At 36.4% G+C, this 27,119-nt stretch overlaps 1 protein-coding gene across 2 annotated transcripts in view; it reads left to right on the top strand.

The window, feature by feature from the left end:
- ADAM10 (ADAM metallopeptidase domain 10) overlaps positions 1 to 26,683 on the top strand; it is a 45,448-nt gene extending 18,765 nt beyond the window's left edge. For both annotated transcript variants that reach the window (XM_027881523.1, XM_027881522.1), the window contains exons 3-16: positions 2,801 to 2,919; positions 4,789 to 4,947; positions 12,110 to 12,213; positions 13,538 to 13,687; positions 14,873 to 14,965; positions 15,594 to 15,777; positions 17,893 to 18,056; positions 19,691 to 19,874; positions 20,770 to 20,920; positions 21,199 to 21,382; positions 22,493 to 22,601; positions 22,856 to 23,076; positions 23,805 to 23,931; positions 24,402 to 26,683. In XM_027881523.1, coding sequence (XP_027737324.1) covers positions 2,801 to 2,919; positions 4,789 to 4,947; positions 12,110 to 12,213; positions 13,538 to 13,687; positions 14,873 to 14,965; positions 15,594 to 15,777; positions 17,893 to 18,056; positions 19,691 to 19,874; positions 20,770 to 20,920; positions 21,199 to 21,382; positions 22,493 to 22,601; positions 22,856 to 23,076; positions 23,805 to 23,931; positions 24,402 to 24,496 — 2,044 coding nt within the window. In that variant the 3' untranslated portion in view covers positions 24,497 to 26,683. The remainder of the gene's footprint in view (positions 1 to 2,800; positions 2,920 to 4,788; positions 4,948 to 12,109; positions 12,214 to 13,537; positions 13,688 to 14,872; positions 14,966 to 15,593; positions 15,778 to 17,892; positions 18,057 to 19,690; positions 19,875 to 20,769; positions 20,921 to 21,198; positions 21,383 to 22,492; positions 22,602 to 22,855; positions 23,077 to 23,804; positions 23,932 to 24,401) is intronic.
- The last annotated feature ends 436 nt before the right edge of the window (positions 26,684 to 27,119 follow it).

Genomic DNA, 27,119 nt, shown 5'->3' with positions numbered 1-27,119 from the left:
ACACAAAACCTCTAATGCTTTGAAGTGACACGGTAATTTTGATTTGAGGGTATCCTACTCAGAACAAAGAACCATTCCCAACTTCTGTAGACTCCACTGAGATTCCCTTGTCTCCCCAGAGCAAGTCCTGTAGTGTTGGCCATGTAGTCAAAGCTCAGGACTGACCCTAAAGCGTGGTTAGATGACTGCTGGCAGCCCAGCAGCACCGTGTGCTCAATGTGCTGCTCATCTGTGAGGATGAGGACAGAGGTGACTTGGAAATGGAGGATACGCTGGATGGCTTCTCAATGGAGACCTAGAGTTCACTCATCTCTGTACTTGGTGTTATATTAAGCTAAATTTGGTATATCCTTAGCTTTGAGTCCTGTTTTTTTCCCCCACCCTGCTGGCATAGGTGGGAGTTAGTACATGAGAAGTCCTGCATTCTCTTCCACAGTGCACTTCAAAGCCATAGAAAACTGCTGATGCAGTTGAGTGTTAGAAACAACTGCTTCTCTGTTTTATTTAAAACTTACATGAATACAACCAGACAAATCTAATTTTAAATAATTGTTTTTGCACTTCTGAAAGAAAAGTGCTCTATAGACTGAGGTTTTTTTTCAGAATACCTCTTTTCTTTCATGAGAAAAAAGTAGTTTTAGCCATAAAGGGTGCTCTTGCTGGGATTAGTAGATATTTCAGTTCATCACAGAGACAGAATTACAGACTCCTTATAGTAGGAAGTCTTCCATCAAATAGTATAGACAGGAGAAGGGATTCTAGAGGGTCAGGGAACTCTTTCCATTTAACTTGAGTTCAGACGCAGTTATAGTCTGATCCCTCCTGGAGTAACTCTGGAGAACTCAGTCACAGGGAGATGTCCAACTAAAAGGGAGTTCGAATCTCTGTAACATCCTGACCTGAGCAGTGTATTACATCCAAAGTGAGTACAGCTTTTGGAAGTACTTGAATGAAGTTGTTCAAATTTCTTATCAGTGCTGTTCTTAATTCTTTCTACCTGTTCATTTTTAACTTCTGCCCCATGAGAACCACATAAAGTGGCTTCAGGTCTCCACACCACCTACCATCCCACTCTGGAACTATGTGCAGTCTTGCAGCATTCTGTCCTAGGATGTTTCTCTGAGTTGCTTGTTCATGTTATCTCCTCTTCCTCATGAACATCTCTGTTAGCAAAGACTGTTGTGGCAGAGGTAGTAAAAAGGCAACTTGAAGAAGAAGAATTCTTATTTTTTGTGTCTCAGTGACTCCAGTACTCAGGTGCACCTGTAGTGAACTGTTTCTTCCTTTGTAACAGGAGGATCTTCCCTCATAAAATACATCTCTACTGAAACTATGATAGGAGCACTGCTTGGCTTGGCAGGAAGCCTCAGTGACAGGGAATTGCTGGGGTTTAACCTTCTCCATCCACCAACCACATCTCAGGATTTCATAATCTTGTGATAGATACCTCTAACACACTGCCAGATGAGAGTGCTTGCTTTGAAGCTTTATTGGCACTGCAACAGCAATAATAAATATGGTTTGATTGTGAAATGCTGTTTGTGTTACAGAATAGTCAATATGAGTCACTACGGCCCCTCCCAGGTTTTAAGTGTAGGCGTGGCTTTTTTTGTTGTTCTTGAAGTTTGCATCTTAATGTACAGTTGTTTCAAAATACTCATAACTGTGGTGTCATATTTAACATACAAGTGAAGACTGAAGCTGTATTTTGTGTATGCTTCAGCTAATTGCTAGAAAGTAATTAGATTTAATCAACACTGTGGTGCTTATTTGTCTGGGCTATTTTGCTGTTAGCACAGATGGATACTAACTTTCAGTGTGAAGGTCATCTCTACAACTGGTATACTAGTCACATTTTTTAGATGAAGACTGACACAGATGTAGTCAACTTATCAGTTACTTTTTATGTCACAAATTGGTGACATAGCTATAATACTCCTTCAGTTTCATGATTGTGCAGAAAGAGAAAAATATAGGAAGTAAATCAAGACTAAAATTGGAATGGGCTGAAGTTTCAACAACTTCATTGATCTGTATTTGCAGAGTGTTTATACAAAATTTAAGAGAATACCAGATGAAATTCTGATGCAAGCTATCAGTTGTCACAGGTATGAATTCATATGTCAGGCGTTTTAAAACGGTTATGTTCCTTGGCTTCAATGAATGAAACTTCTGTTTTCATACAAACAAAATGTATTATGTTTCATATAAAGATCAGCAGTAGGATTTGCATCAAAGAACGTAGTGCTGTAATTTGAACAAGATCATTCAATGAGAGGAGCTGTTTACATAGCTGTGCATGTAACTCTACCAGTTTGGGTATTTTTTATTAGATGCTGTTGCCCATTTCAGTTGAAACACTAATTAGCTCACCTACATTTCATTTACATGACTTAAATGTCAGCAGTGAAAGTAAAATAAGTGATACTTGTTCTTATTTCTTGTGCTTCAAAGTACTGTGAAGTAAAATAGTTGCTTTTTTCCTTAAGCTACATGTGTGTCTTCTGAAGGAATGGGAACAGGCATATAGTCCATGTCAGCATTTTAGATGTATGTAAGTCTAACCCAGTTTTCTGGCTTAAATCTTGTAAATTTAGCTGCTTGTATCAAAAGCATCTAAATAATCTTGCTTAAGAAAATCCTTCCAGTCTAAATCTCGTGCAGCATAAACATTTTCTACAGATACATTTTACAGGGTCTGCAAATTGTTTGCACAAAACTGTTGGTTAGAAGTGCCTTGTTTAGTGCTCTTGTAATTGAAGCTCAAAGCCAATTTACCATCTTGTTTTATTCACTTTAGACAATTCAATCTTCGAATGAAGAGAGATACATCTCTTTTTAGCGATGACTTTAAAGTAGAAATATCGAACCAAGTGATTGATTATGATACCTCCCATATTTACACTGGACACATTTATGGTAAGTGCAACACTTTAAAATGGATGAAAGTGCAGTAATTTTAAACAGGAGATTTTTAATAATCCATGCAGACAATGAAAATCTGTATGATTAGATTTTCTTTATTGTTAAACTCTATTTTCATATCCATAAAACTTGAAGTTTAACTCTGCTTAGGAACATACTCTTCATAGAAATCTGCAGCTAAAAAAAAAACAAGGAAAAAGCTGTGTGCATTAAAGAAAAAAAATCGGATACATTCTTAGTTTAAAGGAATAGAAGGAATATAGAGCTACCATCATCATGGGCAATATACCTGATTTCAGTAAATACAAAAGATAAAATTGATTAAAAATGAAGAATTAAAGAATTAAAAGCAGATGAAAAGAAGAGATGGATTAAGACTTACTCTGGCCCTCAGTCTGTTTGGTTTTCCTGAAGTTCTTTCCTAGTGATGTCCTGAAGTGATTATTTTAAACTGTGAAAAGTAGTGTACACACTTAGGGCTTCGTATGCATCTAGCAGACCAATTTACCAGGTGTTCTGAGTAGGTCACAGGGCTTTTAGGGTGTGTGGGGACTTTTTTGCCTTTTTTCTTATTGTCCAGAAAAGCTTTTGGTTCTTGCCATATTGCTAATGAATCAGATTAAAGGATCCAGGTGAACCTGCTCCCTGGGCTTACCCTACATTTTCTTTTAATCCTCTTTATTATCTTATTCAACCTAACTTGGTACTTGTAATAAAGACCACAAAGTTAGAGTTCAGTAAATAAACTGTTTTGCACTTGGTTCTTGATTTGCATTCAGATCAAGAGATTTCTTTCCAAGTATTCTGAAATTTCCCAAGATCTGTGGCTTATAAGTTCATTATATGAATGTACATTCTAGTAGAATATTGTTTGAAGCAAATCTGTGATCACTTAGAGATAACTTAAAAATATCTGAAAATGACTGTTCTACAAAGCCTACTTTTACTCTTTGGTGTTCTCTCAAGAGTTGTTTGGCACATCTTCAAGATATTTTTCCAAATTTCAGCACAGTGTATACGCTTTATATAATTCTTGGTAATTGTAAATTAGGAATTAGTGCTGATTAATGATGAGTAAAGGTCTGATAATTTGATAGTGTGGTTCTGAACTTTCTTTAATGGAGGAATATGTAACCAGTCTTTGAGTAGAGTAATTTTTCATCCTTTGTATGGAAAAGGCTTGAGATGCTTCATGTTGTAGCTGTCAGTGATTAAACTTTGACAGTTGTGCTTTTGCAGATTGTGACTGTTTCAAACACAGATTCACTCTATGCCATATTTAAACCTATCTACAGTTTTAAGAAGCTTATGCTTGCAGGGAAAAATGGATGTCTTGAATACAGGGCCATCTTTGTTTGAAAGTTTTCAAAGTTCAATGTGTGCTCTGATTCTATGTTGTTGTTTTTTTTTTTTTAATTTATAATTGTATGAAGGGATTTATAAGGACCGGGTTTGGCTACAGGATTACATGCTGTATATGTAACAGCTTTAAAATATTTACTTGAGTTCTTCATTATATGCTTTTTAAACATGACATTTATGCACCTGATTAGGAAGGTGTTGAGCTGAGTGACTATGATTTTACTATAACTGTGTGTCTTACTGCTGAATAATCTCAGTCTTAAAAAAATCAGACACAAACCTTCTGTCAGAATGTCTTTCTGCTGTTATCCAGTATCTTATTACCCTGGAATTCATGCAGGTTTTTAGCAGTTGGCAACTGGTACAGGATCAGGCTAAACAGGCAAGTATCCTGTGTTAATGCTCTGCTGAGCACCCTGGGTAGTGTGATGCTTGAAGTTTGCACAGACTGAAAGCTTTTAAAAGTGTAACAAAAAACTAATGCACTTTGTCCCTCAACAGGTGAGCAGGGAAGTTTTACTCATGGGTCTGTTATTGATGGAAAATTTGAAGGATTCATCCAAACTCATGGTGGGACCTTTTATATTGAGCCAGCAGAGAGATACATAAAGGACAGAAACCTCCCGTTCCACTCTGTCATTTATCACGAGGATGATATCAGTGAGTACTTCCATTTTGTGCTAAACATGAAATTTTTTTTTTTATGAAGTGTCAAAACCTGTAAGCCATTTGTAAGCATCAAATGAGACTTTTTCTTGTGTATGACACTGTGAATTGTGCTGTCCTGAAGTGATTCATATGCAATTATGGTGAGAGAGATTTATGGCAAACCAAAGTGAGTCTTCTTTATTCTCCCATTTTAAGAAGTCCTTAGCAGTCAGGGTTAAATGTGTAAGCAGTACATTTTGTACCCAGTGGGTACATGTTTCTTTTGAAAAATGCATTTTTAAAGTGATCTATACTGATCGCTCTTCCCTGTGGTCTGGAAAATAAAGGTTCAAGCCACTGAATAATTACCCATATCTTGTGAAGGTGGCACTTGCGTGAAGTTAAAGCTTCCCCTACATGCATTGGTCTCGTGTCTTCAGAGAGCTCTTTAGAAGAGGTGGTGGCACCCAGTGTGTCTCATTTTACAGAGTAGCTGATGAAAGTGCACAGAAAATAGTACTTAAATTTGACAAGTACAGCCCCAGAAATCTAGCTTTAGTTGTAAATGCCCAGAAGGATGAAAAAATACCATGAAATGCTCCTACATCTTCAAAACTGCTGCATCAGAGTTCTGCACTCTACCTGCCTGTTTATGTATGATCAGTCTCCAGGTATAATACAAATCAGTTTGATTTGATGCTTAAGTAACTTTATGCTGAACCTCAAAAATACTGCAATAAAGTTGAGATTCCAAGTTTGAATCTCAATTCCAAGTAGGTGTTGGCAGAGAGTCAGTTTAAGATTATCTTTTGGTTATTGAAGCTAACAAACTGTTTTTCAAGCTAACTTTATGTATGACTTCAGTCTTGCTTAAAAATCAATTTAAACCACAACTTTGTTTAAAAATGTGTCCCGTTGGGCTATTGTGCAAACCCTGGAAGGCTTGAGTTTGAAATCTCATTTGGAATTGGATGAGGAGACTTGTGTTAGATCATTAGAACATCACTGAACAATTCTGATAATGATATACGGATAAATCATTTTCAAAGTACGTCATAATGAGACTGCATTGTGAAAGGAAATGTCGAAAAGTAGTAAGCTGGATGAGGAAAATTTCTGATTGTGATTTGGCTTTATATATTATAATTTTCTCTGTGCTGTAAGCCAGTAAGAAGCACAGGATTATTGCATATTGCTCTCCTTGATTACTTGTCTTGTATGAATGCAGTGAAGAGACATGATCTTTCTCTGCTAAAAATTCAGCAAGTTTGGGTGGAATTTTTTGTATTTCACATTCAGTGGCAGTATGTGTGCTGTCTGTGAGTATGTTAAAATTGCTGTGAGTCCTTCCTGTTGTCTCATTCTGTAAACTTGATTTCTAACCCTACATCAAATAGAATTTCCATAATTTTAAAGAGCTTGTGAACGAATGCACTTACTGAGTTTTATGTACATTGTGGGCTGTACTTGTTTTCTAACTGACTCAGTGTATGTTTTCCTTGTGCTTACAAGACCCATACTTGAGAATCAACTTTACAGGGTAGCATTCCATACTTTTGATCCTCAAAGAGAAGCTGCAGCATGTGCTACAAAGCCTTGCTGGTGAAAATGAGTTCAGACAGTGAGGAGGCAGCTTGCCTTGCTGGGGGCAGTTGGATATTACAGGGTTTGCTGCTGTACCAGGAGAGTGGTGAGGAAAAGTAATTAAAAAAATTAGAAGAACCTGTTGTGAAACCATAAGATACATTTTTCCTAACATTTCTGTGAATGATTTGCACGTACTTCTAAGTTTTTTATGTCTTATAGGTCTTACTGAACAGTTGAGTTCACTGCTTCATAGTGGGAATGATGGACTACCACTTACATGGGACTTTGTGTAAATAAAACACCATCAGCTTTATAAAGGGTTTTATTAACCCTGTTGTCGAAAAGAGGGGGAGGAGAAAAGTAAGAGACATAAGGCAGTGAAGGGATGTGCCCAGTTTTCAAAGGGTGAGACAAGCAGGAAGATTGTCTCATGTCCCAGTTCCTTATGCTGTAAATAGTGAGTGACTAAAAATACTCTTCACTGTTATCAACTGCTGACAGAAATAGAACTGTACCTTAAAGAAGCAGATAAATTGATTTTATGAAAGTTACTGTTGCTGTTTTGTAGAAGTGATCTCTGTTGGAGCAGTAAATGAATCGCTTGGGAGCTGGACAAAGCTAATGATGAAATTGGTTCTTAGTAATGTCTTAGTAAAGTGAATGGGAGCAGGATATGTTGGGGTGTTTTTAATTATTCTGGTGGTGGTGCTTTGGCCTTCACTGTTTTTCCTCCTGAATCTAATGCATCAAAACCATAAATTAGAAACAAAATCATATTATCAGAGAGTGATTGTCTAAATCTATCCCACATTGAAGCAACAGTACAGTGTGGCTTCCAAGTCACCAAGTGATCACTGCTGCTTGCTCAGCGTGGTTGAAAATAGCCCCTCCTGGAGAGAAGTCTAAGCAGCACTATTTAAAACCACTCCATTCCTGTTGATTGCTGCTGGTGCAGTCTGATGTGCCTGTGTTCTGATTGTATAGGTTCACTTTTTTCCTTGGTATCTAGAGGCCTCCAGGATTTCTGTGGTCTGAAATATCTCAAGTGTAAAACTACTTCTGTCTCTCTCTGAATAGTGCTTTTGAAGCTAAATTATTTTTGCCTTTCATGAGAGCTATTTTTGCGTTGAAGTGCAGCTCCAGAAAAGCTCCCAAAGACTCAAAAAAGCAAAGCTTTATAGTAGCTTTAAAAATCAAAGCAAGCGTGCTAATTTGTTGTTATTGCTCTAATCTAGAGCTAACTCTGGTGAAACAGAGTCAAACCACTGGTATGTTACACAGGACAACAGCAACAAAAAAGTTCACATCTCTAACTCTGGGAGAGACTGAGGTGAAAAGTTATCTTTGCTTTAATTTGGGTATTTTTTGGTCACCCATGTTTCAGGCTTTTGAAACAATGTGCTTTTTAGTGCTTTTCAGAAATCACAATGCAACATATGATTAGCATCTCAATGAGTTCTTATTCAGTAGTTAAACAAAAGTTGTTTTGTAAATGGGGATTATATTGTCAACTTTATAAGGCGGCTTTTGTCTGTTACAGTGGATCTGGTGACCAGGGGAAGCCAGCCTTCTATTCATGACTTGAAACACAAGTTGAATGATTCTAGTTTTTAAACCACTCTTGATCAAACTGTTTTATAATTTAGGGCTAGAAAGATGCAAATTGCTGTTTACATTAAAACATTTTGGAAACATTTCTTTACGTTCATTTGAACTATATTTATTTTATTTAAATAGTATTTGCTTCAAGTGTACCCCTGAGTTCCTGCTGTGAAATACAAAATCTGTATTTCCTCAGATCAACAATACACAGGAAGATCCTGTTCAGACCTTCAGAAAAATTAACATGGAAGAACCATGTAACTGAGAACTAAAAGTGAAGTGTTTCTTAATTTTGCAAAGCCCAATCTGCTGGATGATTAATAAAATGCAAACTGCATTTTATTAATGAGAACTTGGTTTCCTTTTCATCACATTGTGGTTGTCAATTTAACAATGAAGGTTTACTGGACAGTTTTCATGGGAGCAGAGTGTCACAGACTGCTTTGAATGGAATCTGTAATAAGGATTTTTTTGGTATCTACTTGCATTAGAATTTTGTTCTGACACTCTTGCTTTTGCTACTATTGGGCAAATCTGTGGCTGTTGAAGAATTGAGTTTTCTTCATTTTTGGTGGAAGTTTGATGGAATATCCTTGTCCCAGATGCATAAATCCAGTAATCATTAAGTGGTTAACCTAAATGCTTAACAGATAGTACTATTTACTGACAAGTAGAAGAAAAATAGTCACGTGTTCAGGAGTGTCTTAGTGGAAGGTAGTACATTTTCTTAAAAGGAAAAAAAAATCTCATTTTGAGCATCTGGAGTTGTACATATCAATAATTATCTACCATCTAGTTAGAATAAGACATCCTTGTCAGAAAGTATGAAATGACAAGATTTTGGGAGTGGGTTTTAGATTTATTTTTATATTCTACTTTTAACTCTTTTTTAACGTTCTGTCAGGATGTACAAAAATTGAAAGTGGACAATACTGGAAAAGAAAAATAAAATATTTGTTTTGCCTAATGATTTTCTCTAGTTAGAAAATCGAGTCTGTTATTAACCCCTTCTGCTGTAGCTCTGTTGGAAAATAGTCTTCCTGGTATTTCTCAGCTCTGCATTGACTGTAAGCACTCATTTCATGGTGAAGGCATGTGTTTTCTCCTTCTCACTTCACAGGGTTGTGGTAGAGATAGGCTAAGAAGCTCTTGATCCCAAATAGCTGGCACATCTCAGAGCATTTGAAAGCTGCACAAGAGCAGGATCAGACTTCTGTCATGTGGGTCAAAACTGCCCAAGTCATCTGACAGCATGTACTTCTTGCTTAGCTTCAGGAATTTAAAAATGGAACTGCTGCAGGGGATGATGGAAATAGGAATTCTCAAATGATGAAGAGGGAATGGTGCCTTCACAGAGTGGGGGTAATGTAGCATTTAGCAAAAGAAAACTTGGTATGCAACTTTCCATCTAAGTTAGACATGGTCCCAAAGTGAACTATCCTATTACCTGTCTCCTGTGTTTAGCAGGGTGGTTTCAAATGTGTCCATGTGGGGCCTTCCAGCACATGCAAAACCTTGCCAATTGCTGTTCCAGAATGTTTCGTGTTCAATGTTTTATAATTTTTACTGTCATACCTTTAAAGTGTTTCTTAGCAGATTGTTACTTTTGAAGGGAGAAATATTTATTTGAATTGCAGGCAGTCAGCATTAAAAAGGTAGTTAAGGGAATTCCTAATCTCTTTGGGAGAAAGAGAGAAAAGGCAGATTATTTTGTGTAATGCACTGAGAGCATTTATTTTTAGTGCTGTTCTGACAATTGTCATAATGCTATAGGGTGGGGTTGCTGTAGGAGTTGCTTTAAAGGCACAATGGTTTTCTGTAGGTGAAATGTGCTGGTGAAAAAGCAGGACTGTCCATTGCTCCAACCCCTGGTTAACCTGCTCTTGTTGCAGAGATAAGTAGTCATGGGTGTGAAATTGGGGAGTAGGTAATGAGCATTTTCATTAGATTAAAAATGGTGGGGTTTTTTGGTTTGTTTTTTTTTTTTTTACTACTATTATGGGTGGAAAAAAGGGTGGTGGAGATGGAGAAGGGAAAGATCATATTTATAATCTGTTGCTTGTAACTCCAATCTGGTGATAATAAACAGGATCCCCAAAATTACGAAGTGACCTCAAAAGAGTGTGGTGCTTTTTGTTTAATATTGGTTGTAGCCAAGTCAGCCCCACCCACCTCCCTTGAGCAAATTGGTTGAGGTGATTTACAGCAAGAGCATTTTTTTCTCTCTTTCTCTGTTCACTCTCCTGGCACTGTGCTATATCTAACTGTGCTGGGAGGAATGTGATGAGACAGCAGTTCAAAAATGGCATTTGTGTGGTGGGAGAAATTGAAACTAATATGCAGAAAGTAATGAAATGAAATTACTAGGTGAGTTGTATATTGAAATAGTTTAACAGTATCATATGATGCGATTGCAGGGAGCAGGAATGAGAATCAAAGATGATTAAAGGCAACTGTCAGATGACACCATATCAGGGTCTGTACTCAAAGGGTGCATCTCCACAGAACCAGAGCAACTCCAGGGTAAAATCAAATGAAATACTTATAATGTGGACATCAGGTCCTTGGTGACAGGTCTTAGGCTTTATAAATCCACTCTCAGGAGTCTTCTATTTACTCTGTGAATCTGGATCTCCACTCTTCATTAAAAGCAAACAAAAACACCAAAGAAAAAATAAAAAATGAACCTGCTAACAATTCCCAAAAACAAACCTCAGTAAGGTTTACACATTTCTGATAAAACCTCCACTCTGCTGAGATGATGCTAAAACCGTGGTTTGCCCTACAGAAATGGAATTATTAATTATTTAAATCTGTGGTTCCCATAATCTGTATTCCATTATCTCTTACTTGGGCACCAGTTTATAATGGGATCCAATGTGCAAAGAATCTGAAGGGACAAGGCCTCCTCAGTGTTTCTTATCTCCAGAGGAAGCTTCTGCAAGTACAGGTTGCTTAAAAATCTCTAATAGATACTAACCTAACCAAAACCTAACTATGTGTGTCTGAAGCGCATTCAGTTGTATAATGAGATCTTCACTGGCACATATTGGAAGAATTGCCCTTGTTAAACAGGCAGTTGTATGATATTCTCCCTGAGCTAGTTTGAATCTCCACCATGTTTAACTGATGTGTACCCAGATAGTATGGCAGTTTTGGTTTTGAAATTTAAACAGTTGACTGCAGGAAGGAGGAGTTGAAAACATTTCTTTTCAGTCTTTTTTTTACTTTACCTGTAAAATATTAAAATATACCCGTAATTTTGTAATCTGTAACTCTGAATTTCGAATCTGCACACATGCATATATACATGCACACACTGATCTCATCCTTAATTGTACTGTTTACATTCCAGAATGGAAATTGTGCATTTCACTTTGTCAAGAAGATTGCTAGCAAATTCATAATTCTGAATTGTAGATGGGCGTTTAAAACCAAGGATCACTAGCATATTTGTTCTTATATATCGGTAGTTAAGTGGCATAATGTAAAAGAAATTTGAACAATTCTGTGGAAGATTAATAAAATAATAAAGCCCTCTAAGAATGTTAACAAGGTTTCTTAGTTTGTTTACTGACTAAAATAAAAATCCCTTTCTCTATCCAAGCAGTCTTTAGTGTTCTTGATCTCTAATAATTTTCCATTGTGATTTCGTTTTTTGAAGGCTGCTGTTATTTCGAGCTCATGGGTACAGATGTGAGTGATAGTTCTTGTTCCTACGTTAAGACACTCATCATATTTTCTTGTGTCTATAAGAAAACGTTAAGAAGCAATTGTCAATTTTGTTTTGTTTGTAAAAGTAAGAATGTATCTTAGTCAAAATGTTAAGTGAAAAAAGACAGCTGCACAAAGCTTGAATTTTAGAATGCTTCCCTCAATCCACATGTGCAATAATAGACACAAACTGAATAAGCTGCAGTGATACAGCCATATTTTGGACTTGTACTTGGAATTTGAAAACTCAACCTGGCCTTCCTCTTTTTAGAATATCCACATAAATATGGACCACAAGGAGGTTGTGCAGATCATTCAGTATTTGAAAGAATGCAGAAGTACCAGATGACTGGTATAGAAGAACCAACAACAGAGGTACAATACAGGCTAATGGATTAAGTTGATTAGTAGTTAGTGTGATAACTTCCTATTTCTTGTATGTTGTCTCTTTTGGTCAGTAATCATCCTTCCACACTAGGAGATACTTAAATTATTGCTGGAGGTTTCTTATTAACATAATTTTTGTAAATTCTTTTTCTCATTGCTTGTTTAGCAAAGATGTGTTAGCTTATAGTCTTAATGAATCCTACATGATCTTGCATTTTTCAACAATTAGAATTTTAGATGGCTGTGGAAATCAAGCTTAAGATGAGGAATATACTTTATTGCAGTTGAGGAGGAAGATTTTGAAGAGCCCTTGATCTCCAAGTAATATGTTGGTTCTAAAGAGTAATAACTTTTAGATTTTCAAGTTATGTTATGTAACACATTTGGGATATGTGAGTGCTTTCAGTGGAAAATTAAGAGATATGAGTGGGAGGGTCTTATTAACAATATTCCAATAGTGAAGGGGTTACAGCTACAGATTACCTGCTGTGAGAGGTAAGTGTCCAACAGCAAGTTTCTGAGATTCTCTTAGTTGTGTTCTGAGCTGTTCCAAGTTTCAGCATAATTTTGCAGTGTCAGTTAAATACATACCAACAAAACTGTGCAATAGGACTTGTTAAATAGCATCAGCAACCTAAAGTTTATTTACATTGTGACTCCAGATATTATCAACATTAATACACAATTCAGCACTGGTAACAGTAACATGCTTTCCCAAAAATTTACTTGTTAAACTTCATGGAGGGAGTGGGTCATCAAGCACTTAGTACTGTAACGCCCTTGTGTTACCAGATACCACTCTGACTAGCCAGCATTCCCTTAACTTCATGTTTAGTGTCCCATTTGTTCCATGCTCAAGTGCTTAAACATTTCTGTTTGCTGATGTAGGCAACTAAGGTAATTACAACTTGAAATAACTGATGTTAGGGAAGGTGCATTTTAAGTCCCACCAGTGCTGATTTTTTACTCATCTGACACAAACAGTTTGTATATCTTATAAAAGGATTAGGAAAAAGAAAAATGCCAAAGATCACACGATTGAAAAAAAAAAATCTAATTAACATTGACTGCCTTTTGTAATGTAAAATGAAATGCACAGAAGGGTTTTGCTAAGATTTCAGTAAAAATACTTGAAAACTGGGTATAATGTACTTAATTCAAGATCCATGAAACTTTCCAAGTTCAAGAAAAAGAATGAAAATCCCTTTGTATTAGTGGAGGATGTTTAGAAAAACCCATTGTTGTTTTTAGGTAATCTAGTGCAGCATTTAGATTTGCAAAATTAATGTATTTCTTTCCTGTGCATGTGTAGAAGCCCTTTGAAGAGCCTAAGAACGATGGTCCACAGCTTTTAAGGAAAAAACGTGCCACTCAGGCTGAAAAAAATACATGTCAGCTGTACATTCAGACTGATCATTTGTTCTACAAGCACTATGGAACAAGGGAAGCTGTAATCGCACAGGTATTTCCAGTCCCTTTGCTTTCAGTTATCTGCTTTTCCTTTGTTTGGTTCTGATAAATGCCGTGTAACTTACTTGGGTGTATTTTTGCTTATTTACTTTAGAATGTCTTATTTCACTTGTTAAAGTGATCTTGACATTATTGAAGCAGCTTTTTTATTTCACTAAAAAGATGCTGTTTCTGTGACAAAAGTCCTGGGCACTTGTGCTTGCTTTGGTTATGAGTGTCACTGTGGTGTTCAGTACCTCTGAGCAGGACTGGCAGCCTGACTATTCTCAATTCATACTCAGAAAAATAATTCTTCCTGAAGAGTTCTATTCTGTTTGACAGCCTGCCAGGCCTCTGTTTTAACACTTGCACAGCCTTCCTTTGGAAATTTTAGCTCAAAACATTGTAAGCTAATGGTGCTGAGATCTGTTCCTGTAGTGTCTGATGTAGTGAATGGTTGAAAAAGCAGTGGCAGCTAAAGGCAGATGGTTTTCATTTGTCAGTATACTGTTAACTGGAAAAAGGGTTGATTTGCTTTGGTGTTTTTGCTGATAATTTGCTGAAAATGTAGCTGGCATGTTAACATACTTCTCTTAAAATCTAAAGTTTCACTGCTACTTGCAAATCTGACTTCTACTATTTATTCATCACCCTGTACATACACAATTCAAGTAATACTTTTCAAAGCTCTGAAAGTTGCCTTTAAAGTCAGGTTCTTAATGAGGTAACATTTCTGTGTGCTCTTAGAAAAGACAAATGATGAGTTTTTTCACATTTGAGTTCTACCAGAAATGAGAGAATAACGCTGTAACAAGTAAATTTTTCTCACAAAAAAGAAATGCAGTGAATACAATTTCAACTCCAGTGCTGTCTTGCCATAGCAATGAATGAAGGAGTATCAGGAAGAGGTATCAGAATAGTTGATAGAATTATGTGTTTCATAAGTAAAAAGAGAAATGGCAAAATCCCTGGGTGTTATCTGGCATGGTGGGAATGCAGGTACTGTAGTAGTAACTACTGGTTGTGTGGTGACTTAGTTCCATTATTTGCCATCAGCATTTGATTAAAAAGGCCTGTTAGAGCTCCTACAGCTCTAGACCTTATTGTGGAAGTCTAGGCTTTGCAGCTGTTACTATTCAAGATAAGCTACAGTGTGATGCATGAATCTTTGACCTGCAGATATTTTTGGTTTTGACAGATATCCAGCCATGTTAAAGCAATTGACACCATTTACCAGTCAACAGACTTTTCAGGAATCCGAAACATCAGCTTCATGGTGAAAAGAATAAGAGTGAGTTGTACTGGAAGTCCTTTCAGCTTCACTGATAATCCTTAGGGGCTGTATTTTTCAAGTGTCCTGTTTGTGTTCACTTGTACTTATTTGTTGTTCTATAATAGTTCTTTAAGACAAGCGTCTGTGTAGTAAATGGTGCCCTAAACCATTTATTTGGTTTTATTTTAGTGTTTGTTGTTAAAAGCCCACTGCTTCTTTATGAAGCTGTAGTCAATTTTTTCATAAGAATCAATTTACTTGTGTTTCAGCAGTGTTGTTGTGTGGTGAATGGACCGCGTTGTTACTCTCCATGAACATTAAAACAAATAATGGCTATCCAAGTTGAAAGTTCCTTGTAAAAAGTGATGAATTAAGAGGACAAATATAAACTTTTGGGTACTGATGGGGAAAGGAAGAAGAAGGAAATAAGAGAGTGGAGGTTTACTACACAAATGCAATTCTTCATTTATTGAAGAACTTTGTTTTCCAAATATTGGGATGGTAATTTGCCTGTGCTTACAAATCTTGAGCAACATCTTTAGCAATGTAACATAACAAGGTATTGACAGCAGTAATCCTCCTAGCTGGCACATGCAAGTAAGTGAAAATGAATCATGTCTAACAGTTTGTTTCAATTTACTTTTAGATTAACACAACCGTAGATGAGAAGGACTCTTCCAATCCCTTTAGATTTCCTAACATTGGTGTGGAAAAGTTTCTGGAGCTGAACTCGGAGCAGAATCACGATGATTATTGCTTGGCCTATGTGTTTACAGACCGTGATTTTGATGATGGAGTCCTTGGTCTGGCTTGGGTTGGAGCCCCTTCAGGTAATCGTTTACAAACCTTCAGTGCTATGAAATAAGATATTGTAGGTAGGTACTAGAAGAAAGGTAAAAACGATGTCCTTTAAATTGACAACAAATACACAAAAATCTCCTGACCAACTTTTCACAATTTTGATTAGGTATGGCTTGTTCGTTTTTATTTTTCTTTAATCTATCGTGTCACTGCAAGTAATATTTCTGTATTTCTGATGAGCAAGATGTGAACAATAAAGGAAAACATTCGTTTTTTAATATAAAGGTGATATAACTTGGATTGCTTTTTATTTATGATTACTATTAGTGATGAGGAAAGTGACAGATGAAACAAGTATTTCTGCTCTATATAAACAGAGCTTACAACTATGCAGTTTGAGTTTTGTAGTAGAACTACACTGCAGAACCCCTAGTTTTTCTAGGTAGTATTGAAACTTTTTTTTTTTTTAATCTTTGAGATCTTGTTTGGGAGATAACAGAATAAGTACTGTGTGACTCTTTTTGTACTGATTCTCATTAGTTTCAGTTTAGTTATGTATTTTTGATCTAAAGTATGTCCCTTGATGTGAAAAATCAATGGTCTTCCTGTGTGCAGCATCTCAAGATATTTGTCCTCTGTGTATGGGTTTTAGAAGATATATTAGTTTTATAAAATTATATATTTGAAAGTTGTTACTCTTTAAATTCGAATAAATACAAATTCCTTTATTATAGCTCATCACAAGTTCCAAATTGTAGAAGCTTTCACATAAATCACAATCAGAAATTGAGAAGGAACAATCTTCCCTCGTTTCTTCCCTTGCGTGATTTATGTATATTAACAAATTAGCTCAAAGAGAGCAGATTCTGTGGGATTTTGCAAGAGACTGGATACTTTCATGAGAACACTATCAAGAGCTTTAACAGTAATTGTGGAAGAAACATGAAACCATTCATGAGATGTAGCTATACATTGTAATCTCACTTTGTTTACTGCTGTACTTTGCTCTTTGTAGAGTATTGGACCTGTGTTGAAAACTGTTGTGGGATGACAGTCCCAAACTTTTATTTTAGAAGATTAAAAAGCTCAAATGAGTATTATTAGGGTATTCAGAGAGGTGAGAGATCAGTGGACCCATGATTGAAGTATGTTAGGAGGGACCTGTGTGGACTAACCTTGGTGGCTGTGGAAGGTAAAATAATGCACAGGTGACCTATGGAAATAAGAAACTGGGTCTGTGGTGACCAGTCTAATGTACAGACCGAGCAGGCACAGGATAAATTGGATTGTGCATTCCATAAACACTGCTTCCAAAACTAAATTTAATTGAAAAAAATTAAGTTGCTTTGAGAGATTTTTGTCCTTAATACACACACTGATGTAGGTCAGGTGGGATGTGTCACTAAAATGAAACTTTAGGGAAACCTCCTTTAGAGTGGTTTTTAGACACCATTTATGTTAACAGTAGAATAGCTGAATTTTAGAACATTGATAATGCTTCAATACAAACCCAAGTTATGGGACAATTTGGTGAAATTAAGGTAAATATTATTAGACTTTTCCAAACAGTAAGTGCAATGCACTTGACTGTTGACCTTCTAAAGATGGGTCTCATGAACTGGCACATCAAAAGCATTTTCAGCTTTAGTTTGTACAGTGAAAAAATGAGTCACTTTTTCTGACAATGATAATGGAGATAATCTTAGGAGGCACTTTTTATAAATGCTCTTGCTGTGAGAGAGGATCTCCAGCAAATCTACTGTGGATTTTTTTTTATTCAGTGAAATCCAGATGGGATGTAGATTGTGGCTAACCTGTCTTGGCCGTTGCACCCTGCTAGTCTTATACTACAGGTATGATGAAATAAGGGCTTGTCCATGCAGTGAAAGCCCAAAATAGCTCTTAATAGCTATTCTAAACCAGGTAACTTCTTGTGTGAGTGTATCCAGTCAGTGTTGAGAGCATTAGTGTGAATAAATCTAATCTACTTTCAAGGTTGTGCTATTATTAATTATACAGAAGAACTGTTAGTCTGTAAACCTCCACTGAGGAGACAGACTGTTTGTTGCTCTGGGTGTCGCTAGAAAAGTAACACAGTTCTTCTTTCCTTAAATGCCTAACTGTTGTACTTTTGTCAAATGCAGGGAGCTCTGGAGGAATATGTGAGAAAAGCAAATTGTACTCTGATGGGAAGAAGAAGTCTCTGAACACTGGAATCATCACTGTCCAGAACTATGGCTCTCATGTCCCTCCCAAGGTTTCTCACATTACTTTTGCTCATGAGGTTGGGCATAACTTTGGTTCACCCGTGAGTATTACTGTTGTTCTGTTAACTCCCTTTCAACCATTCCAAAGGTCATGATTTACAAATGGAGTTTTTACTTATTATAAACAAGGAAAGTAGAATCCTGACTCCATGTACGTATGTGCACACACAATGTATACAAACACAAACGGATGGCCCAACCAAGCTCTTTTGTGTGTATTTGATGACATTGGTGCAACAGTGGATTTTGTGAAGTGTTTGTTTATTTTAGTTCAATCCCTTAGAAAGAGACTTTGTTATTATTCCCTAAAAACTTCCCTGTTTTTTTTACGAGATCTAAGGTCACGCACATCTTGTAAATCTATTTCAGTTTATCCTGGAGAGGAGGAAGAATCAATGCAAAATTGATTAAGGTGGTAGTCTATTCAGCAAGTGAAGACACAGCTGACTTGCTTTTATGTTCTATTATTTTATACTTACAAGTTTACTAAGAAAATTGTGGAGAGAATTAAAATACCAAGAAGAATGTTTTCAAGTAGAATTTTTTCACCATCATTTAGGGATGTGATTTGTTTGTGGCAAGATGAAAGCATGAGGTTTTTAGTTTTCCTGCAAATGAGAACAAAGTCTTCTGGTTTGGGTTTTTCTAAATTTATTTTTAAACTTAAAGGCTTTCTACTCTTGGAAGTAAAATGAAACTGAGATATGACAGGAATTTACTGTTTTTCCAAAACAGTTATTCACATATGAACGCTTTCTTAACATGCTTTGAAAAGTCCCTAATACCACTACTCTGATTAGGACAAGCCTTCAAAGTAGAACTGAAAATGTGAGCACATGAAGCTGAAAAACCAATGAGTGAAACACTTTGGATCAGCCTGAAAGATGATTCTGCTAATTATACTCTTAAGTTGCATTTGATCCTGGCAAATGCAGGAACGTATGTGTTTGGTTCTACCAAATTACAGAAAATTACATAGTTCTCACAACTATGTTGAAAATTTTAAAATCTAAGTATGTCTTTTGGAGATATAGGTTGTATTTCTGGGAAGCTGGATGGATTAGAACAGCACTGGAGTTCATTCCTCTAGCACTGAACAACTTAGTGTGTTTTCAGTCTGCTGATTGTTGGACAATCTGCCACCCTGTGATGCGTTTCATTCCTCACTCTGGGTGTTGTAGAGGTGTAGTCACAGCCAAAAGAGACAAACTTCTGCTCTGTTTTGAAGTTCTCTTTGTACCTCCCTAAAAACAAACAAAAAGAATGGACTGCAGTTCCTGTTAACTCTGCTTTTATTCAGCAGAATACTTATTACCCTCTTGGGATCATAAAGCCACTCTTTTTAGGAGATGGCACCTTTTCTGAGTCACTGTTCATTCTGGGACGTGCTCTTGGGGGTGTACATTGCCAAGAGGGCAAATAAACTAAAACTTAAGGAATTAGATACTTGCTGCTGTGGTCTTGGGGAAAAAAAATTAAACCACCAACACAACAAACAGAACTCAAAAGCAAACCTTGGGTTATGTATATATACTTCTTCTATTGCAAGATACAAGATACACTGTAAAATAGTGGTTTATTTTTATTCATTTTATTCTCACTGTTAGCACCACCAGATCCAAGTTACTTTTGCCACTGTTGTGATTGAGATAGTTGTAAAATGTTTGTTTTGCAGCACGATTCTGGAATGGAGTGCACTCCAGGAGAGTCCAAGAACTTGGGACAGAAAGAGAATGGCAATTATATCATGTATGCAAGAGCTACGTCTGGGGACAAACTTAACAACAATAAGTTCTCTATCTGTAGCATTCGAAATATCAGCCAAGTTCTTGAGAAAAAGAGAAATAATTGTTTTGTTGGTATGTATTTAGTCACCCCGAAAGCAGGATGGTTGAGCTATTTCTATTATGCTTACTTATAAATTTATTTTGTTTATTTTTATTTTACTTATCTTAAACATTACTTTTGTTTTCATTTACTGAAAGATTCTGTAAGTAAAGAATTAACTTTGAGATCTCAAGTACTGTGCCAAGTTCTGAGGTGCCCAGTAGAGAAAAGGCATATACTGGAGTGACTCCAGCAAAGGACCACAGGGATTATTAAACAGTTGGAGCATCTGACATATGAGGAGAGCCTGTTAAGTCTGGAGCAGACAAGGCTGGGGGAGGCTCTTCTTAATCTTTATAAATGCCTGGTGAGAGGGAGGAAACAGAACAGGGCCAGAGTGTTCTCAGTCATGCCCAGTGAAAGGACTAGAGGGGAAGGAGCGCACATTAAACTTCAGGGGGTCCTATTTAGACATAAAAAACCCCCAAGGTTTTGTAGGAATTTTTCTTTCTGGAGTCTGTGGTGTGTGAGCTCCCACAAATTTTGAGAGACTGTGCAGTGAGTAGGTTTGGATTTTGGAGTAACAGTATTTCACCCCAGTAACATCAGCCTTTGCCTTCAGGTGCTCCGACTGTTAAAGGAGTGCGGGAAAGGACGTGGCTCCCTTGGAGACTCAGCAGAAAGCTTGTTCTTAGCCCTCCCACTGCTACCAGCCAAAACCTGTTACTCAGAAGGTTAAAGTTCTCTGAACTGTAGGATGACTAAGCTGAGTGGCAGCAGTAATGCAAGTTGACTTGAGCCCTAATCTGAAGTCCATCTTGAGCAGGCTTTTTCAGTCATGATTGGCTGGATGTTCATAATAAGTTCATAAGTCTATTTGCATATTCTTTGTACTGCTTTGTACATAAATATACTGGCATTTTTCAGAGTCTGGGCAGCCCATCTGTGGTAATGGACTGGTTGAACAAGGAGAACAATGTGATTGTGGATACAGTGACCAGTGTAAAGATGATTGCTGTTTTGATGCAAACCAAGCAGAAGATAAAAAATGCAAGTTAAAACCAGGCAAGATGTGCAGGTATTGTGCATGTGTGTTACAGTACACTTTAATTTTGGGCATTTATTGGGAACTTTAACTGGTATTTCAGAATCTGAATCTGTTTACCTGCTTTTTTATAAAAGTAATGATTTCTGTTTCAAATGCCTTATACAAGGAGTGAGAAGTCCCTACGCATAGTTATGCTTTGAGAAAAATTATTTTCAGTTCACAGTTTGATTAGCACAAATCAGAAATACGTTGAGTGTTTGAGTAGATTTTGGAGTTGTTCTTTCTTGACATGCACATTCTGTTCGTAGCCCCAGCCAAGGCCCCTGTTGCACTCCCCAGTGTCGTTTCAAAGAGAAGACTGAGAAGTGCCGGAACGATTCTGACTGTGCAAAGGAAGGAATGTGCAATGGTTTCAGTGCTCTCTGTCCGGCCTCTGACCCCAAAAAAAACTTCACGGAGTGCAACAGGAACACACAAGTGTGCATCAATGGGGTATGGTTTTCACTGTTTGTGTTGTTTGTTGTGAGTCTGGATGATTTCAATGCTTGCTGCAGAAGAGTACAAGCTCAGTGTCTTTTTCAATATAAATGTTTAATTTATTGGTTTCAATCAAAATAACTGTGAAAGTACACCAAGTGTTAAGACATAGGTAACTAGTACCAACGTAGCTGTACTATTTGAAAAGTTCCATTTAAAGTTTTTTGTAAAAAGCAGGATTATGGAAGTGTGTTATTTTCTGGTTCCACCTTTTCATTTTTTTTCAGTCTTGGTCAAGTAATTTTTTTGGCTCAGAAAATTAGATATGCTAATACAATACAGCTTGAATTTGTTCTATTGAAAATACACAATTGCTCCAAGCAAGTACATGTAGCACTGATGTGCAAACATATAGAATTATTCTGAACTGCCATTAGTGTCCTGGGTTAGAAAGTCCATGGCAGTTGCTATGAAATATTGATGAGAAGTCTCTTATTGAGTTGGTCTGTGTTTACTTGGAAGCAGAAACAAGCAAATATCATCCTCTTAAAGAGCTGTAACTTGTGTTACTGTAAGTCTGTTTTCCACAGTCCAGGTTTTTAATCAAATACTGCTTGTAATGTTTTTTGAGCTAATTTTTAGTCATCTTAAATATAGAGGAATTGTCTTTATATAGTTACTGATTTTGAAACAAGATTACAAACACACTGGACTTTTTATTTGAGTTTGGAGAATCCTCCTACAGGGAAATTAAATACACAATCTTTTCTGCCATTAATTTTTATTATTTTATGGGAGAAAATGTTTGTGAAGGCGTGTGTGGTTTATTTTTCTAACTGTGTTTTTGAGTAGTCATATTTGTGGGAATTGTAGTTCTGTGAGTGTTTTGCAGGGTACTCTGTGGCCATAGAAAAGATACTGTGTTAAAAAAAAAAAAGGGTAAATCACCTTTTAAAAAGTTATTAAATATGCCAAAATATTGAAACTGGATAAATTACTTTTATTGATAAGCATCTTTAGACCTACAGTTAGGCTTTCAGATATTAAAAATTAATACCTTTCCCAATGTCAGTGTGCTTAAAAGTGGTATTGATTTCGGTGTTCTTGTGCTTTTGTCTCCCACAGCAATGTGCTGGCTCTATCTGTGAGAAGCATGGCCTGGAGGAGTGTACATGTGCTAGTTCAGATGGCAAGGATGACAGAGAACTGTGTCATGTTTGCTGCATGAGGAAAAGTAAGATTTGTCTGGACTGTAAACTCAAATAATGTCCTGAGTGTCTGAGGGAGCTTCTCGTGGATTGAGTTTTGAGAGCACACTGATCTCATTCGTACTTGGGTTTGGATAGAGATTACATTGTATTTTGTAGGAAATAAACAATATATTTTGCATTTTTACAGATACATAGAAAAGCATTTTGAACAAATGGTAGCTCATGCACTGATGTCTTAGCACAATAATGGTCTAATTAATTTGTGTTCACTTTCCAGTGGACCCAGCTACGTGTGCAAGCACAGGCTCCAGCCAGTGGGAGAATTACTTTCATCTTGAAACTATTACTTTGCAACCTGGATCTCCCTGTAATGATTTCAAAGGCTACTGTGATGTGTTTATGAGGTGTCGGCTGGTAGATGCTGATGGCCCTCTAGCTAGATTAAAGAAAGCAATTTTTAATCCAGAACTATATGAAAATATTGCAGAGTGGATTGTGGTAGGTATATTTTTTTTTGCAATTCTAATACAAAATATTCTTGTTAATCACGAATCACAGCTGATAAGTGTTGCTGTAAATACACAGTGCTTCAGCCTTCTTCAAAGTATAATTAGTCCTTGTTTGACTAGTTTTTCTGTAAGCACCCTCAGTGCAGCAAGTAAGTTTGACAGATCAAAGGAAATGGAAACAAATAAATAATCAAGTAAATAATTTGTGTTAATACCTCTATTCATTCCAGTGTCTGTTTTGGTGTTAATGTTCATGTTTTTAATTTACTGGTTTTTTCTTGTTTTAACAATATTTGAATGCTCTGATCTCTTTTAAGTAACTAATTATTTTGATCTTTAGCATTCATTATTTTCATTGTGCTAGATGACACTATCCTAATAATAAACTGGAAGGAGAACTACAGTGAAACACCACTGTAGAGCTGCATAGTCAATTTTGTGCAAGCTGTTGGTCGTTTTAGGCTTATATAGCTGTTGTAGTTTATCTTCTGTGAAATACTCTTCTGATATTAGAAGGGATCTGAAGCATCTGAGCTTTTCTGTGAGAACTTTGGGGACATATTTCTTTAAAATGTTGTGGTCATGTGTTCTCAGTGATGTTTCAGAAATGCTTTTTGATGATTTTTAAAACACAGAGGAAAGCCACATGTAATGTCTTCTGTCTCTTGTGCATGTGTGCCAGCCCACGTCATCTTTTTTTTTTGTCGTTTTTTTTAGGCTTATTGGTGGGCAGTGTTGCTTATGGGAATTGCATTGATCATGTTAATGGCTGGTTTCATTAAGATATGCAGTGTTCATACTCCAAGCAGTAATCCAAAGTTGCCTCCTCATAAACCACTTCCAGGTGAGTATACCAGATCATTAAATTTATAGGGAAAGTTTTATCCTCAGCTATTTTGTTCTAGAGGGAAATTGTAGGGGTCCCAACCTACAGTTCTTAGTCTGGAACTGTGAAACTACAAATGGAATTGATGCCAGTGAAACAATTCATAACAATCTAATTCTTGCCTCATTTTCCTATAACATAATAGGCATCTCAAAAGAAAGCTTTGAAGACTTTTTCTGAGTCAGAGTTTCTTTCATTTCCTATTCCATGCTACATTTTGTAAGAATTGGCCCGTTTAAGGAACTACTGTTGAGACACTGAAATATATCCTGCAAGTACAGTGCAGTTAATCATCTGTTTAAAATTTTGCAAAACTGAAGCCTTTCAGAAAAAATGGTTATGTCTAATTTACATTTTACATTTTCCTCTTCTGGAAATGACTTTTCCTTTTTTTAACTGATTTTAATAATGCATTTTCTTTGAAACAGGCACTTTAAAAAGGAGGAGACCACCACAAACCACTCAGCCCCCCCAGCGGCAAAGGCCCCGAGAGAGTTATCAGATGGGACATATGAGACGTTGACTGCAGCTTTTTGCCTTGGATCTTCCTAGTGCCTACAATGGGAAAACTCGCTCCAAAGAAAACCTAATGAGTCATTGTCCCCAGTCTAACTCTCAAAAATTTGAAGAGGACAAAAAAAAAAGCATGATATGCCCTCAAAACAAGTGGAAGTGGTGAATTTTTAATGAGCGAATCTTCCAAAAAGAAGAAAAGTGATTTTTCTTGCATATTTTTGATTTAGTGGCACAAAGGCCTAGCATATCATGGTTCTTTCCCCCTTCTGTGCTCTTCAGTGCTGCATTTTCTTCACTTGCAGGCAAATGTGGCTGTAGTAAAACTTTTACTCAAGAATTGAGGAAAATATCTATTTTTCAACTGCCAGACAAGGCTAGGAAGCTAGACCACCTCAGCATTGGAGACATTGTCAATGTATATACATTGTTATATGCAGACATGTATTTCTAACGTACACCCGTACTTGTGTGCAATTGTAAACAAGAGAATTGCAATATGGATGTTTCTTTGTATTATAAAACTTTTCCGCTATTAATGAAGAAATTACTGTTTAATTGACATACTCAGGATAACAGAGGATGATGGTGTGTAGTGGTCAAGGATCCTGTGATGCTTTACACAGCAGTTTTGAATCCAATCACACTTTTTTTATCATTATCAAAGTTGTTTTGAGCTCATTTCATCTTTATCCAGCAGCTGCTAAGACACAGCAAACAAGATTGGATGGTCTTGTAGAGATATAACAGGTGTTCTGCAAACTTTGCAAGTGTCAGAATGTTTCAAAAATGTTATATGTAAGTGTCTTTCTTGTAGCTCAGCATAAATATTTTTAATTTGTCTGATTATTCAGTTAAATAATGAATAGTTAGATGAAATATTTCCATGCTTTATTAGAAAATTCTGCCTATTGTTCAACTTGTTTTAAAAATTGCAACCACTTTATTTGGGCTGTTCAGATATCCTTACAGTATGGTAATTAAGTTCTAAGGGATGTGGAAAGAAAGAAAAGCTGTATTTTTTTTTCTTTTTTAATTTATCAGGTATTTGGATAACTCTTCAACATGATACTGTTGATTCATAACCACTAAAACAGAGTGATTTGCCTGGCTACTGTGGCAGAGTTAAAATTGTAGTTAGGACTACCAATTTTCCCACATTTTATACCAGTTGTGAAGTTCAACAGCACAATGTCCCATTCCAGAGTTTTTATTACGAATGTAAATAATTGGCATTTTTGAAGATGAAACAAAAGATGTCTTAAGGTGCTTACTGCTATGCAGGAGATGAAAGGGGGCATTACAAAACGTTTAAGCTTGTGATGTATTTATTGCTTGTTTTCCAAAAGCACCGAGCTAATTAGAGATGCAAATGGCTATAATTTTCCTGGCTTTGCTTAGGAGAAAATTTACTAAGGGTTGGACAGGCTTCCTTTGTTTGGGTTTGTTTTTGGGTTTGAGTTTTATTTTTTTTGTTTTGTTTTGTTTTTTAAGAGTATAAGGTTTACACAATCATTCTCATAATGTGACGCAAGCCAGCAAGGCCAAAAATGTTACAGAATATAATGGAATCTCTTCCTTGTAAACTTGTACAGTATGTGGTAACTTTTTCAAAATACAGCTTTTTGTACATGGTTTAGAGACAAATTTTGTACATGAAACCCCAAGTCCAATAGACTATATAAATAATTCTAAATGATCTTAACTAGTTAGAAGTGTATGTAGTTGCTTTTAAGTCATTTTAATTACATTTGTTTTAAGACTGTGCAAAGGTTGGAAGTGGGTTTGCATTTCTAAAATGGTGACTTTTATTCAGCAAGAGTTCTTAGTAACTTCTTGAGTGTGGTAGACTTTGGAACATGTAAATTTTTTGCCTGTAATGTTATCCTGTGGTAGGATTTTGGCAGACAAATACTGCCCTATTTTATTTTGAGTCTAAGTTAAATGTTTTCTGAAAACAGAAATGTGCACTGAACTCTCCACTGCAAGTCAAGATGTGGTAAAACTGAAAGCAAGTTCAAGACAATGAAAAGGAAATACTACTGTCAATTCATGTCCACTGTGTTTTATACAGTATCTTTTTTTGTTCACTTTGGAAATTTTTACTAAAAAAATGCAAAAAATAAAGTATTGTGCAAAGATATGTAAGGTTTTTTGAAACTTGAAATGCATTAATAAATAGACTTGATGAAATCATCTTCTGAAGATCCATTTACTTGTTGAGCCCTTAAAGCAAAAAGGATACATAGGGTCCGTTTCTACTTAATTATTGATTTTTGCTGAAAAGGGGCTGTCATGCCAATAAGTACTTGTACTGTCTCTGCTCTGTCCAAGTGCCCCTCTCAGTTTTAACACATATAACTGCATGATAAGAATAGATGTGTTTGTGTTAACCTGGTTAAGGAACAGCCCTAAAATTAGCCTTAAATTACTTAAATGATCATAGGCATAAAACTTTCTCTGTTCTTACCTTCAAAATGAAAATTAGTTACTGGTGGGGTATTCAAGCCTGGCAGCACAGCCACTGAATGATACCTTTGGAAATAAATCTGTGTTTGGAGAGGAGTACTGGAATTCATATGCAATACTCTGAACATACAACTGATGGATAAGACTTACAGAAGGAGCAAATA

The sequence above is a fragment of the Empidonax traillii genome, unplaced genomic scaffold, assembly GCF_003031625.1.
Source record: "Empidonax traillii isolate 1590-97213 ecotype Southwest subspecies unplaced genomic scaffold, ASM303162v1 scaffold90:size2128546, whole genome shotgun sequence".
In the NCBI taxonomy this organism is placed as follows: domain Eukaryota; kingdom Metazoa; phylum Chordata; class Aves; order Passeriformes; family Tyrannidae; genus Empidonax; species Empidonax traillii.
This window is presented reverse-complemented; position numbering and strand designations above follow the sequence as displayed.